The following is a 15,665-nucleotide window of genomic DNA, read 5'->3' as shown; positions in this document are numbered from 1 at the left end:
CTTTATTTCGACAAGCCTACCCTAACACATACTTCAGTTATGCATGCTTGTTTTCAACATTTGCTGATTTTTATTTGCATACCATTGATAATTGTTACACACTGTTTTGTGTACACCACTTAGAGGTGCCTTTAAAATTTGTTAAGTTGCTTATACATCCCCCCCAAGCAAATGCATACCAATAAATAAACAGACACCCCCATGTTCAAGACTTTGCAGAAACCGCAATGGCTATTTTTCACAGGGCATTAACAAATAATTACACACACAACCCTTCTTCCTGCCACTTGCAAACTGGATGCATCGCCTGCCACCCGCGCAGTCCCATTTCCACCAGCAGGTGGCAGAAGGCAGCATCCCGTTTTCTCCCGGCAGTGAAACAAACCCAGCCCAATGGTGCTATTCCCCGCCGCCGCCGCCGCTTCCCTCCTTCTCTGCCCCCACTCCCGTTTTCGCCTTTCATCCCAATTTGCAGCCGGCGCTGTCTTCGCGAAAACTCCTCCCGCTGCACCTGAAAGAGGCTCCTATTGACAAACTTGGCTGGAACGAGGTGAGCGCTGGGCGGGGCTCCTCGCGGGGAGATTCGAGGCTAATTCAGCTCTACTGAAACGGGGGGGGGGGGTGGCTGAGGCTCCGCTCGCTCGTTTGATAAGCAAGCTGCGTGCATCTAGACGCCCCCCCCCCGCCCTCCGTCTTTCCCGGATCCACACCCCCCTGGAGCCGTGGGAAGAGCTGGAGCTGGCATCGGGCTGCGCGCTGTCTGACAGCCCCAGCGCCAGAAGGCGAGCCTGGCGCGGGAGACGCCGCGTCCACACGAAGGGGCTGCGCCGGGTGGATCGGTGGGGGGAAGACCGGCTGGGGGGCAGAGCGAGGGCGGGAAGGCACCTGGTCCGGGCTGATTCTTAGGCTGCTGCTTCTTTTATCCTCTCTCTCGCTCCCTTTTTTTAACCCCACCCCTGACCTTATTATCTGCCCGTCCAAGATTAAGCGCAAAGACAGAAGCCCAGAGAGAGAGAGAGAGAGAGAATAGCCCGGGCGATCAAGGAGACACCTGCGGATGGACGGGAATCAAACGGAAATAATACGTATATTTCTCTAGGGAAGGTTTTTTTTTTCTCCTTTAGGATTTTTTCTCCTTTCTATAAAAGAGACTCGCTGCCACGAAAAGGAGGAGGGGGCAGCGGAAGGCACCGGAGAGAATTTAAAGGACAGTTTTCCCTCCCTTTGTTGAATGAGAAGAACGGGGCCGGATCATCATGAGCACCAGCAGTAAGTACCAGACTCCTTTGCTTCGCTGGGGGTGGAACCGCGGCTTCTTTTTGCATTGGGACCAGAATGTCACAGGCAGCAAGAGAGACGTGGCAGCTGATCGGCTTAAGGTCTCTTTTCCTTCTTTGGTTCTCTCTTATCCCCCCGCCCCCTTTCTTTCTTTTTAAATGGGGACTACCTGAGTCCCTGGCACCTTTTCCCCTTCCACATCTGTATTTTCTGACAGCTGGGCTCCAACGGTATTGTCTCTGTGTGCTCTGTGGTTGGAAAGCCCTCTGCAGCCCCTCGTTCTACTCCAGTGTGTAGTCTACTCACTCTTGCCTTCAGCCTGTGCCACCCTGTGTGTAGACGCCGGTGTCAGCAGGATACCATCAGCGGGTGTCCCAGGGCAGAGTTCAAAGAGAGAGGCATTGGGGAATGTGCGTGTTGTCTCTCTCTCTCTCTTTGTGTGTGTGTGTGTGTGTTTGCATATTGATGGGGGTACCAAGCCTTGACCTCTCCTCATACTATTCTATATTGGACACTAGCATGCATTTAAATAAAATAAAGAGAGGTATCATCAACCAAGGCACCACATCTGGATTTCTTAAATAAGTAGAAACAGGCAGATAGGTATAGAGTGGGTACAGACAGGTGCCCATTTTATGGCACAGCAGAGCGATCGGCAATTTCAAGCTGCTGTCTCGCTCTCTCATTTTGTCATTCCCTTATTACTCTGTGTGCTGCTGCTGTTGTCCTCCCACCCCCCAACAACACACACATCTACTTTGTTGGCGAGGGTTTTGCCCCTTCCATTAAAGGGAAGCTAGCCCAAGCTACCTTTATAGCTTATGCATCATGCCGCTTCGGGGAGAGCCCGGCGCTCATTGGTAGAGACACGCACTTTGAGGTCCCAAGATAACATCTCAGGATCTGGAGGAGCAAGGCTGGGGGAGATGAGGACCTCTGGCTTGGGACGCCACTGCCTGTCAAGGAAGATAATGCTGAGCTGGGGGAAGCATAAGGCAGCTTATGTGATAGCGGGCAGTTCAGTTTGTGGTAGTCTCCTTGGAATTTGACTTTGAATGACAAATAGCATCCTTGTGCACGTAGCGAATGAGGTTCTCATCAAACAGGGCAGCAGCCAGTGGATCTGGAGAAGGGTCCTAGCTCAGTGGGAGAGCATCTGCTCTGCATACACAGGGTCCCGGGTTCAACCCTGGCATCTCCCAGTAAGGCTGAGAAGAAGACCTGGAGAGACACTGCCAGTCAGTGCAGACAATACTAAGCCAGGAGGAGCAATGGTTTGACTTGGTACAAGGCATCTGCCTGTGTGTCTAGGAGTTCCATGCCTCCCCCTTAAGATTCCACTCCCTTTTGGCCAGCTCACTGGCGAGTCTGTTGTTGATCCTGGGTTTCTCAATGCAAGCAGGTGGTGCTGATGTCTCTTCAAGACGGATTGCACAGGAAGCATTCCTTGACAGCGCAGTTCAGCCCTGAGAACAGGCAGTTCTAGGTTTTGCAGGCTGTGTATGTGTCATAGACAAGTAAAACTTTCTAAGTGCCCTCTGTGGAAGCCACACCTGAGACTTGGGCTGGGTCAGTGGATTTTGGGGCAAGAGAAAGCTGGGTTAGTAGAGGCAGACAGTAGGCAGCAGACCCTTGTGGATGCACAATAACAAAAGGCATGGGGTGCTCACCTACCTCCGCCGTCACCTTCAGAGAACTGGTAAATAAATAGCCTTGAGGGGAGCAGAGTTCTCTTTTCTCCAGAGAAGATGGAATCAAATGAGGACAGGATGAAGGGGTTCCTCTCAAGGGAAAAGGATACAGATTCACGACAACTGCTGCTCAGTAGCAGTTTCTTTCTCCAGAGCTTAATAGTCAGTTTGGATGCTGATAATTACTGTTTGAGGCCCAGCGTTTCATCCCTCCATCCTTGTGCCACTAAGCGCTGCCCCCTGTCCATTTTGTGTGCTGTGTTCGCAACCAGCTACTTAAAGGAAAAATTACACATTTGCCACCAGCAGCCACACGAGAGTTAGGAGAAGGAAACAGAGCAGTGTGCCCTTTCACTTGTGGCTGGGGTAGGGTGCCTGTGTTTGAACGTAAGGTCTCTGGGGTCCATTCCTAATTCTATAATGGCTGAGCCAACATGGACTTGGCTCAGATTGGCTGAGTCAATCTGCCACGCCACATTTATGTGCCTTTCTCCTCCTCTCTGTAGTGTGGCACTGAGATACTGAATGGTACCCTCACCTCACTTTGCAAAGTGATTTGTGCTCCCCCCCCATGGTACAATGACTTATTTTTTTATGAAGCAATAAACTTCCCATTTAGATGAATCCATAACCAAAAATTTTAAACTCTTGGATTGGTCAGGGTACAGAAACACAGCGTCCAAAACTCCCATGGTTCTAGGTGCATTTTGCAACAAGGAATTTCATTAGCGCAAGCAGTTTCTGATCTCTGGGCGCAGTAATGCACCTAAGATTTCAGATTAAAACTCCAGAGTGGAAGGGAAAGAGGATCTTTTTCTGTCTCCCCACTTCCAGCCACCCTCTGAAGACTGGAGAAGAGACTCTCTTAAGAATATTGGGGGGGGGGGCAGATAAGGACTTGACCAGGTGAAAAATGAATATGAGATTTTACCTGCAATTCATTCATTTTCAGCTTTGTATTCTTGTTATAAAAAAGTGCACCTAGACATTCCGTTGTTGCTCCCATAATCTACGTTTAAGGTGCCATTTAGGTCCTAGCTTTCATATCTCAGCTTCTAACACTGCACAAACACACAGGGTATGTCCATCTTTCTGCTGTGGTGCCCATACCTCTTTTCATAATACATGATTGTTTATCATCATGCTCCAAACTGGAAGACCCTCGTTATGATGGTTTTGGATAGACATGGAGGAAATAGCTTGTATCACAAGAACTTGTAGCGAGATGCAACCCTTGCCAGCGAAACCTGTCCACCTGGTAGAGTGGGTGTGTACACTGCTCTCACTGAAGGAGAATTGACAAGTGCTGTGCTTCTCTTTCTCCCCCCCCCATTGGGATTTATTTATTTATAAAATGTTTATACTACTTAATATAGTAATTAAATAAAATCTCTGTATAGTTCACACATAAAAAGCAGATGAACAAACACAATGCAACAGTGGATCACAAATAAAACTGAGCAGGTACAAATAATAATATTACCGGTAATAATGCAGAAGAAGAGTCAGAAAAGCAACCATCCACTTATGTGGAAGAAATGAAAGGGGTGCAAGTGGATTGAAGAAGGAATGCCCCCTCACCCTAGTCCTTACTAATCCCATCCACTGAGCATCATGACAGCTTCTACCTCCGCAGTCCCATCCTATGTTTTGGTCACCATAAAAGTGTGTTTCTAGGCCAGTATTCTCCACCTTGATACTGTCCAGCTGTTTTGGACTACAACTCCCATCGCTGCTTGCTGGGGCTGATATGAGCTGTAGTCCACAACAGCTGGAGGGCACCAGGTTGGGAAAGGCTGTGCTAGACTGTGATGAACTCTTGGGAATTAATGTAGATTTTTTAAAAAATACCAGGTTGGTATCAATAGCAGATGGCACGGTGGGGGCTGCAGTACTCAGCTGACGTTTGGTCAGTCCCATTGGTGCTGCTTCCCATGAGAAAGATGGGAAGGGATGAAGTGGCAATGAGGTTGGTGTAGTGCAAACACGCTGGCAAAACCCATCCAGTGCTGCCACTGGTGAATTTGCACAGCACTCCCACCTCTATGCTGCCTTGCCACTCCCTCTTTCATCTGCCAGTAAGCAGCAGAATTGAGGTCCTTTGAGTGCCCCTCACCACCACCTCGCCATCCTACTACCGCCAACATGGGATCAGAACATCATCACGGATCTTAGCCTTACAGCAGTTTGGTGGGTGTGGGTCTCTAATCGACTCTGTGATACTATAAGTGTGGGAAGCTTAAGTGGTACACTACCCCATGGGGACTGATATATAACCAGCCATGCAGGTATTTGGCTATAGTCCTAAGCACACTTTCTAGACATTAAGTGCCATTGAGTCTGAGAGATGGACTTCTGAGTAAACTTGCTTTGGATGGCAGTACATGCCAAGCACAGTCCCCTGTGTCCTGAAGTAGAATACTAGGCTAATGCTCTTAGCGGCTTCCATTCCACTCTGGTTTAATTCTACAGCTTACAAATTCTCCTGTGTTTCCTTTCATTCTGGCTAAGACAATCCATGGGCAGGTACTTGGCGACAGCCATCATAGGAAACCTCAGCACAATGGCAAGCGACCTTCTCTTCCTCTTGCAATTCAGACTCCACTGCAGATGGACTGTGTCATATAGGCAGAAAAGGTCTGTTGCAAACTTAGCCAAAACAAAAAGAGCTTTGTCTGAATTGGGGCGGGGATGTTAGCCTCCGAGGAAACGTGGCACTATTTCGTGTGGGGCAGTGCCCATTAAAAAAACGTGTTTTGAGCCAGTTAGGGAAAGGAAGTGGTGGTGATGGAGACGTCAGCTCCTTTTCAGATCCAAAACCAGTGCATGAAACCTGTTGCATGGCTCCCCCCAGAATGCATCTCTAATCTTTAATGACACTAGCATACATAATATATTCTCCTGTAGGCCTGATTCCTTCTGTTAACAACTGTTCTCTTGCTAGAAATGCGCCACTGAATCCTTTCTATAAGTTCCCTAACCCGAAATACCATCCAGTATGTGTGCTAGATGAGAAGATAATTACCCTTGAGTCAACTCACAGCTATGTCAAGCACTCCCATAACGCAAGCGCAGGAATTGAAACTATGCCTTGTATATGACGGAGCAAAGATCTCCCAGACAAGGAGACAAAAGTGTCTGCTAAAATGAAGGGACCAGCATGGTTCAGTGGATGTTGGCTTGGTCTTGGTCTTGAGAGATCTGGGTTTGGATCAATGTGGGTTGCTTTGAGCAAGCTACAATGTTTCAGCTTTGGTTTTTCCACCTATAAAGGTAATATATTTATGTCCCACCTTGCAGGCTTGTTGTGACAATAAATGAGATTGGGATCAAAGAGCACTTTTGCAAACTACAACTGCTGTTGTCCTGATGAAACCTAAATCATTTTTTTCTCACATTTTCCAACTGCTCAGCAAGAAAATCTCTGCTGATGTCAATCGGCACCCTGTCCCACTCGCTTTGAAGGAATTTTGCCAGCTGAGTATCTGCCTCATAGATTCCTTTTAAGCCTCTTATTTCTAAGCCATGTGTTACAATAATATCAGGGTTCTGTCTGGAACCAGGAAGGGACAGGAGAGCAGCTGCTTTGCCCTAAACACATCTTATTGTGCTTGGGTATCATCAAAAGCCCCTGCCCGTGAAATGGCCACCGTGCAGATGTCAACTGAAATTGCTCAGCATCATGGGCCACGTGGGCTCAGTGGCTCCCTTAGTGGCTCAAAGTCCTCTGTCCAGTTTTCTGCAGGTTGCTGCAAACCATCGGCAGGCCTCAGTGATGTGGTTTGTTTTCTGTCAAGGTGCCAGGATTTGTTGTGCTCTTCGTGTATTTTATCTGAAAAGCGCAGGTAGCCTACACCTCACGGTTTGCTGATCGTTCAAAACCACAAGTCTGGCATTTCAAGCCAAGATAGAGCCTGACTCTTTTTGTTGGTGAGGGGCATCTTATGATGGGCACACCTGTTGCTATTTATATGGACTCCCATGATCAGGCCATGTAAAGTATATTGGAGCAATGCTACAAAAGAACAGAAAGTTCTGCATTCTCTCCGTTTCGTAGGGGGTCGTGACATGAAGTGATACAGGAGCTTGCTGGGGAGAACTGCACAGTGAGAAGAAAGGCTCTTTGTTCTTTCATTGATACTGGATTTAATATGGCATTTGAGAGGGCTGGACCAGGAGCTGTTACATTGGTATTTACATGTGTAAAGCTATTAATATATCTCCTGAAAGTTAGCACCACTAATTAGCTACAAAAGGATTCATAAGGTTATAAATAGGTACATCGATGCCTCTGAGCATTTCTATTGAAGCTGGGTCCCTTGGTACAAGCCACTGCCAGGAAAAACCACAGAGAGGAGCTCCGTACACACCCACCCCCTCACCCCAATTCTGCCAGCTATCAATTTCTGGTCCCATTATTAGGACACATGTTATATGTCACGGGAAACAGGAGACCAGCCACACATACCTGCAATACCACATGAGCAGTTAACTTTTATGCCCATCATTCTATACATCAAAGCCCATATTCTGTGTGTTTTGTTTTGTTCTAATCTCATTCATTATTCTAGCTCTTTTAATTTGCTATCAGATTGCTTTCTATTTATTTAAAGTTACCATTTGTGCACATTGCACTCATTTTCCTCAGCTAACAAGTACCAGGCACTAATTTTTGTAGTAGGTAGGGGGATAATTCTTAGTATCTTTGAGTTGGACTCCTTCACAACCACATAGAGACATTACAAGACTCCCGTTTCTTATTTTATCATCTGCGTTAAATGCGTTTATGAATGAATGTGTTAGCACACAGGCATAAGTGTATATATTTAGTTTTGCTTGAAAGAGGGAGAGGGAGAGACAGACAGACAGACAAACAAACAAACAAACAAAAAACAGAGAACCTGAGACTGCAATCTGTAGAAGAGGTAACATGTTTTGAGTCACGCATGAATCAGAATTTTCCAGTGAAAGTGACTGGCTGTCATGAACTGGCAGGACAACAAGGAGGATGGAGAGGATCATGGTGAGGGGTGTAGACTGGAGTGGGACACACTGGGGCAAGCTGTGTGTAGGGAAGGAGAGGTTGGTGTAGGAAATACTCAAGAGATTATGGAGGATGACAAGGGGATGGGGGGTCAATGCACAGGAACCAGAGCAGCAGGACCCATCCCCAGAGCCAGAGGGACCCCTGTCCTCATGAACATGGTGGGTTCTGAAGCATAGGAAGTAGCGGAAGGGGTGCTCCTGGAGGCTGAGGCAGGCAAGGGCCCACAGCCCAGCTCCCTAGCTGGCCAGCTGGGGCTCGCTAGCTCTGGGAGGTGGTGTGTGATTCCTCAGTGCAAGCTTCCTCAAACTCCAAATGTTTTGAGACTACAATTCCCATCCTCCCTGACCACTGGTCCTGCTAGCTAGGGATTATGGGAGTTGTAGGCCAAAAAAATCTGGAGAGCCGAGTTTGAGGAAGCCTGCCTCAGCTAGAGTAGGCTTGGAGCAGGTGAGGATCACCTGCCTCATCAAGCCCAGGTGCTGCAATCAGCATGCAAAGTAAAAAAAGGAAGCAGAGCTGAAGTGCTGTGTCTGCTCAACTGCCCAAGTTGATGGACCTTGGTTTGGATGCTCCTGGATGTCTACGGGATGATGCTTCCGTTTGGACTTTTAGACACATGGATTGACCCTGGACTGGGCACTTGACATACCTGGCCTTGCTGCCAGGTAGGCCTGGGGTTCGGAACACTAGCAGGCAATTCAGGACAAACAAATGAAAACATTTCTTCTCCCAGTTAACTTGGGATAGCCCTGGCTGCCAGCCTTTTCCTCTTTAGTCTTCATGCTACCCTTGTAGAATTCAGCAGGGAGGAGAAGAGGAGCCAAATGGGCATTTGTGGGCTCTGCCCGTCTTTTGCTCTGTCTCCACCTGCTGCTGGGCTCCCCGCTTTCTTCCCCACCAGTCCCGATGGGCACCAGCTACAACTGGGCCAATGTAGCCTTACAGCTTGATCTTAACTATGTTTGCTTATAAAGAATGAGAGCTGAATTCATTGAGGTTTACTTCCTATCAATAAGAATAGGATTGGTAGTTTTCATCTGAATGCTTCTTGACACCACTGGCATTATTCTGCTATTGCTGTTTAAAACAGTATCACCAGGAAAGAAAGTATTGACTGATTCCTAGTCCCACACAAGCACTACAGCAAATAGATCCAAAGGTCTTCACGTATCTTCACAAGCTTCCATTCCTGCCTCCCACACTGCGCCAGTTCTGTGCCCTGTTTTCCAAATGCTGTGCAGCATTGCAAAGGGTGGTTCATTGATGCAGGGCTATTGACCTGAAATGAACCGCACCTATGTAAGTGGTCAATGAGTCACTTCTTGAACATCCTCCAAACCTTGCACAGTACTCTGGCTTGCCACGGTGGCCGCTGCACACTTGTGTTCAGCAGGCTCCTCTCCTAGGAGTGGCAGGTTCACAACAAAGCACCCTTTTGATTTACTCTCTGCTGGGAAAAAAAAAGAACATGCACGAGTGAAAATCCACCCAAAGGAGATTAAACTGAGCTAACCCTGATGAGTATCTGTTTGGTTCTTCCTGCAGGGCAACTAACAGCACAGCCCCAACCAAGGTCACTTCCATATGTTTGAAGCAGGTTGATTCCACTTTAGCCGTCATGAAGAAGGCCGAGAGCTGCAGTTTATTAAAGCTGCTGGGAACTGTAGGTCTGTGAGCCCAGCACCCTTAACAAACTATAGTTTCCATGATTCTTTGGGGAAACCCATGACTGTTAAGAGTATGCATGTATGGTGTGAATGGGACCCATGTCTGCTCAGAAGTAAACTCTACTAAATTCAGTGGGGTTCGATCCCAAGTGGAATTAGGTTTGTATTCTAAAGATGCATCACCTTCAGCAAATCGCTTCAAACTTCTGTCATGCTGTTGCTCCTCTACTGCCACTGCTACTACTATGGTTACTTTTAGTTCAACTTCTATGCTTTTCAATTGCCTCAGCTGCAAGGAAGAATGATCAACGGTCCAACACCTAAGCGCAAAGCACCTTTGACTTCACTTCCACCCCCCCCTCTCTTATCTTGGGACAAGACTCAAGCTCCATGGAAGCAGGAAAGAATTACCTATGAGGGCTGGTGCATGGTTAGTTTCATCAGAAGGATGCCACTGAAAACAATCTGTCTGGGCCAGATTCAGCTAATCAGTTGCTCTAGAGAAACCCTTAGTGCAACCCTAGCAAGGCTCTAAGTGGCCAAGAGAGTTCCCAGAACAGATCAGCAGAGGGAGAGAAGAATGTTCTATCTGGCAAGCGGAAGGGCTTACGCTGATAGAACAATTGTAATAGTGTGATGTTGAATTCCTCCCTAGGTGCCAAATTATCTCTGCTCCAGTTGTGATATTTAGAACTCTTTCCCATATGGATCACCACTGTGTGTGTGTTCACAGCTTTGCTTGACATTCTTGGTAGTCATGGAGCATCTGGGGCCATGCACAGGTCAATTGTAGTGGTCCATCATGTGATGACTGGGGAATGGGAGATGGTTTTAACTGGGAAAATGGCGAAAAAGCACCCCAGGAGGGAGCAAGTGCCAAAAAGCTCCCTGTAGAGGCTGCATAGGCCATGCTGATTCCACAGTCCCTCTTGGGTCAGTCATGTAGATGTCACAAGGATAGGGGGTGGGTTATCTCCTGATATTCTCAAGGAGGGCATTAGCTCTGTCGTGCATTCTTGTTTGGGAAGCTTCAAGCAGCTCCATATCTTCAATACTTCAGCATTCAGCCTCTGGACAGAGTGTGATTGGAGCTGTGAGTTCTGGGTAGCAGTTGTCTAGTAATCACCATGCCATGGCAGAAGAGGGTGGATGTTAAGTACCTTATAGGAACAAGAGCACTGAATGACTATTTCTGTCATCTAAATCAGGGATCCCAGTTACGTCCACTAAGTATTATTGCACAGTAATCTCCAGGGACATGTGGTTACAAAGTGTTTACTAGCAAACTCTATTAAGTCCCCCTGTAATTAAACAAGAACCACATGGCACTGGCAATCTTCTGCCCCCGTGTGCTCTTCCCCTTCTCTTGGTGAAAGGCCTGGGTGCAGTTTCCTATGATGAGTGATCAGCCATCACGGCAGAATTTGCCGAGGTGTTTGCTGCGACTTCAGGGACTCACATGAGTGAATGGGGAGGACATGGAACCAGCTCTTCTACATGGGCTTGATGAAATAACAGACATTGTGTGTGGAGATGACAGTCACTAAGGGCAGTCCTCTTCATTCTGCACATATACTTAAGCCAGGGTTAAAACCCTGTGAATCAAATGTCTGCTATTGGTTTCCCCCCTTGTTTATCGGACAGTGGAGACGATGGATTTCAGCTGGCAAGTAAAAACAATTCTATTCTCCCAGGCATTTTGAGTAAAATTAGTAACCACTCTTTGGCTTTATTGTTCTCCTGCAGTTGCTCTATACTTGGTTTTCTATTAACTCGGTTGCTTTTAATAACTTACATTTTATGTATTATTTTGTGCATTGTTGGAAACTGCCGTGGGATCACAGTGATGTGGTGAACAGCAGTCTAGAAATTGGAGAGGTGTATAGCTTCTAATATTATCGCAGAAATATGACAAATAATGGTGGTTGTTTTTAAGGTAATAGAGAAGACTAACAAAAGATTGTGCTGCTTCTTGTGATTGTGGTTTTGCCACTTTAGGGTAGGGCAAATGCAATAGGAAACCATGATTTCCCACTATATGAATGAACCTGTGTAAATCTTGGTCACATGTACTTCCCTCTCTCCTTCCTTGTGAGTGGCTGCATGGAGTAGACTGGAAATGTTCACCTCTCCTTCTAAAAAAGCCATTGTTCCCTGTCTGCGCTCACAGAACTGTGGTTTGTTTAAGCATGGCTTGTTAGAATGAATCAGGATCAAAGTGTGGTTTCGGTTCCTTACTTGTTCCAAACCCACAGCTTAAAGAAACTACAGTTCCAAGAGTCTGAATGTAGCATGGGTTTGGTTATAAGCAAAGGCAAAAGCTTCTGATTGCCATGTGGCTGCACCAGAGGTGGGAACACACAAATGTGATGCTTGTGTCGGCTTGTTCATGTGGTGAGAAACAATGGCTCCCTGAAGAGTCTATTGCCTTACTACAATCATCTGATCTCTCCTTGGATGGAAGAGCTCAAAGCACAAATAAGAATCATGGTTTATCTGTGAATCATCTAGTCTCAACAACATGTTCAACTTGTCATGCAATATGCTTAGAATTTTTTTCCATTAACCAAATCTATTTTGGAATCCATTGCCCAATGAATGGGATTGTCTTTCGGTGTATTGGATGTGTGACATCCTGACATGGTGTTTTCACTTTTATCTATCCATGGGAAATGGTTCTGTGATCCATCCAACAAGTGTAAGATGTTCCTTCTGAACTAGAACCAGTAAGAAATATAGAAGTGGCTTGGAACCTTACTTCCCATGAGTGGAACACTGCTCAAGGGATACTCTTGCTGCTGGGAGGTTATTTTCACAGATTCCCCTTTTCTCGTCTGCAGCCTCCACTCTCATCCAAAAAAAGTTAGTGGGGCTCTTTGCACAGCATAGGAGATGTTGCCCCACAGTGGGAGCCTCCATTGGATCAGAATACCTTTTGTGAGTAGAATTCACAGAAGGGAAACTCCAGCTTCAAGCTGTAATGATTCACACATTCATTACAGCAAACCTACACAACTTGTGACTCATTGAGCCTTTCTCGGATCTTTCAGTTGCTTGGCAACCTGTTTTTCACAGGCCCAGGCAGGCAGCAACACCCCCGCATGCCCCCTATACAGGCGAGCCCCCTATATGACTGCCATATATGGCTGCTGAGCTTCAGTTTGGTCACAAGTTCTGCAGGCCTGCATTACAGTCGCCCATCCATTAAAAATAAATTAATCCTGCCAGCAACATACATTTTTCCACCCTAGGGTTAACCTACTTGTCATCTCAAGTATTTCCTCCTTGGCCCTCTTGCACCATGGGCAGTGGCTCTCTGAGGACAGGAAGAGGGCAAAGCTCTCTAATTCCACTCCTACGTTTGATGGATATCAATCCAGAACGTCAACTGGAGAAATTGAATTATTTTAAGTGCTTGGCGTGCCCAGATAAAATTGTGGGCAACTTTCCTAATGATAGCAGTGCACTTAATTTGGCTGAATAATCATATTTGCGATAGTGGCAGGGTGGAATAAATGCATTATGGGGCACAGCCCAATGTCTCCTATTGCTTTCTAAAATCCAATGGGCAGAGCACACACTCCCATTCATTGGCTGCTGTAGCCTGATGTCACATCAAAGCAGAGGCTTAATAAATGTGCTTTGGACATCTAATTAGTAAGTAGACCAAGACTTCTTCCACAAATGCATCCTGGAGAGATGAAGCAATGTTGGCAGGGCAGCTGGTGAGAACAAGAATTGATGAGATAGGCACCAACTTACAAAAATTGTTGGAAGAAACTCTGCCACTATGTTACAGCCCTACTCAGTGCTTTTTGCACCTAAAGCACACCTCTGGCAGTTAAAGTGGAACTCCAGAGATTTGCTGAAATTATATTAAATCCTGCAGTATAGATACTCTGGGCTTTCTTCCTGCTATCTTTTTAGCCTCTCCCAAGCAAAATGGCCAGTTAATCTAGACACACGTAGGTCTAGTTCCCCTAAATTTCAACTAAAATTGTTCCTGGACTCTACAGATCACATGGTTTGATTTTCCTCCATGCACACAGAGAAAGACAAGGATCTTCTTGCACATTGAAAACTAGATATAACAGAGACAGGTTCTCCTGATTTTCTCACCTGGGAAAGCATCCAAATATATAATTCCTTACATGAAGTTTGAAGTGGAAAAAATCTAGGAATGATTTATCATTAGCTCATCTGTTTGCATGAATCAGGCAAGTTCTAGCAACAGATGCAGAACTACATTAGGTTTTGGATTCTGTAGCAGATAGTAGTATCCTTTGGAAATAAGAGTTGGCTGACTAAGAAAAGGTTCATATTCTGTGTAAGTCTACATTCCTACCAACAAGGATGCTACATAAAACAAATTTACCCTCTTAAAACTTTCTCTGAATACTCTTCTGCGAAGTTCATTGTTGGTTACCTGCCAAAAGCAGATATTAGAAAGCAGTATTTGACATCTGGTAGTACAGTATATTGTAGTTGATGTGATATTTGATATTTAACAGTATTTGGTATCTGACCATCAACAGTTGATAGTATTTGATATTTGACACCTGTTGCTTTGCATCTGATAGTACTTGATATTTGGCAATCAGTTCCCTTATCATACCTAATATTTGACTATAAATATTTTCCAGCCCATATTTTATATCTGGTAGCATGAGGTATTCTGTAGAATGCAATCCACTGTTTCATTGTTTCATTCGATACCTTGTGATGGCTTCTTCCCCTTGATCAGCACTTGCTAGAACATGTCAAGTGGCACTGCTGGAATTTCCTGACATCCCAGCTGTTGTCAATATCACCCGGACTTTAGAGAAGAAGGGCGGAGTGGGGTGGCAGAGTGCGGGGGAAGACTGGACTTGTATTTCAAGCACTGGTCAGGGTTTGAAATGTATTTGAAATAAGCATGTCTTTCTACAACAAAAGAGTTAGAAATGATGAGGAGCATGTGAAAATTCCTCTCTAGACTGTCTAGACTCTAGACAGGAGTGTCTCTAAGTTTGAGTGATTACAGATGACTATTTAAACACTATTTAATATATTATGGTGTGTATATAAATATTAGATAAGCTTGACAGATAAGGTAGGTGGGGAGAATTTTTACTACAGTTGATTAAAAATCTAGGGAAACAGGGGAGTGGTGAAATTTTCCTTATCACTTAGTTGTTTAAGAAGACCCATGATGACAGCCAAGTGCAGAGCCATGGGTCATGTGTCTCATCCCAGCAAGTGGAATGGCTACATTTTAGCCCACAGCAGGTACAAATGAGTGATTGGTGGCATCAGTGCTGGACTGTGGAAGTGAATGGTCATCCATCTCACCAAGTAGTTATATGCACATCACCTTGAGCTGTTATTTGGTAAATGGCTCGGCCATTTCATTTAATGGCTTTAAACTCTTTCAGCCCCTTCTATCCTTATTTATTGCCCCCCACTAAATTCCCCAGCCAAATGTTAGATTGCCACAGTAATTCTGTTACCAGTGTCCCCTTCCGTTCTTTGCCACTGTAAAGCTTATAACCTTGTTTCCAAGCCATAGTAGCCCCACAGCCAAATCAGCCATAATTGGGGCTAATAGCGAGATAATTGCATTCTGAAATGAAATATCTGGTTTTCTTCCAGAAGTGCAGATGTTGCTGGTCAGAAAAGGTGTAAATTTCTCCAACCTGTTCTTTTGGTTCTCTGCAGTTCCCTTTTCTGGTCTCTGATAACGCCACAGAGCCACTAACAACTTTGAAATCTGCATTTGGTGCAAAGCCATATAATTCTTAGAATTGTTATTTGTTATTATTAGTTTGCAAACCACCAGAAGTTTTCTAGGCACTATACAAAGATTTAAAAGCAATGCAGTCCCAGTGCCCACAGGCTTACAATCTAGTAAACACAGTACAAAAGGAAAATGAGATGTTACAGGATAACAAGTATGTTCAGTCACAAATTGTTTATGAAGATATAAAAAACAAGTGAATATAT

The 15,665-nt window shown here is 45.6% G+C and overlaps 1 protein-coding gene across 18 annotated transcripts in view; it reads left to right on the top strand.

Moving 5' to 3' along the window:
- The first annotated feature begins 394 nt into the window (after nucleotides 1-394).
- ABLIM3 (actin binding LIM protein family member 3) overlaps nucleotides 395-15,665 on the top strand; it is a 150,538-nt gene continuing 135,267 nt past the window's right edge. For 3 of the 18 annotated variants that reach the window (XM_081900048.1, XM_081900050.1, XM_081900039.1), the window contains exon 1: nucleotides 640-1,269. In XM_081900048.1, coding sequence (XP_081756174.1) covers nucleotides 1,257-1,269 — 13 coding nt within the window. In that variant the 5' untranslated portion in view covers nucleotides 640-1,256. Of the gene's footprint in view, nucleotides 551-636; nucleotides 1,270-15,665 lie in introns of those variants that run through there. The other 15 variants (XM_081900042.1, XM_081900054.1, XM_081900052.1 and 12 more) reach the window with 8 other exon arrangements.

Source organism: Podarcis melisellensis (genome assembly GCF_964234715.1).
Source record: "Podarcis melisellensis genome assembly, chromosome: 2".
Taxonomy (NCBI): domain Eukaryota; kingdom Metazoa; phylum Chordata; class Lepidosauria; order Squamata; family Lacertidae; genus Podarcis; species Podarcis melisellensis.
This window is presented reverse-complemented; position numbering and strand designations above follow the sequence as displayed.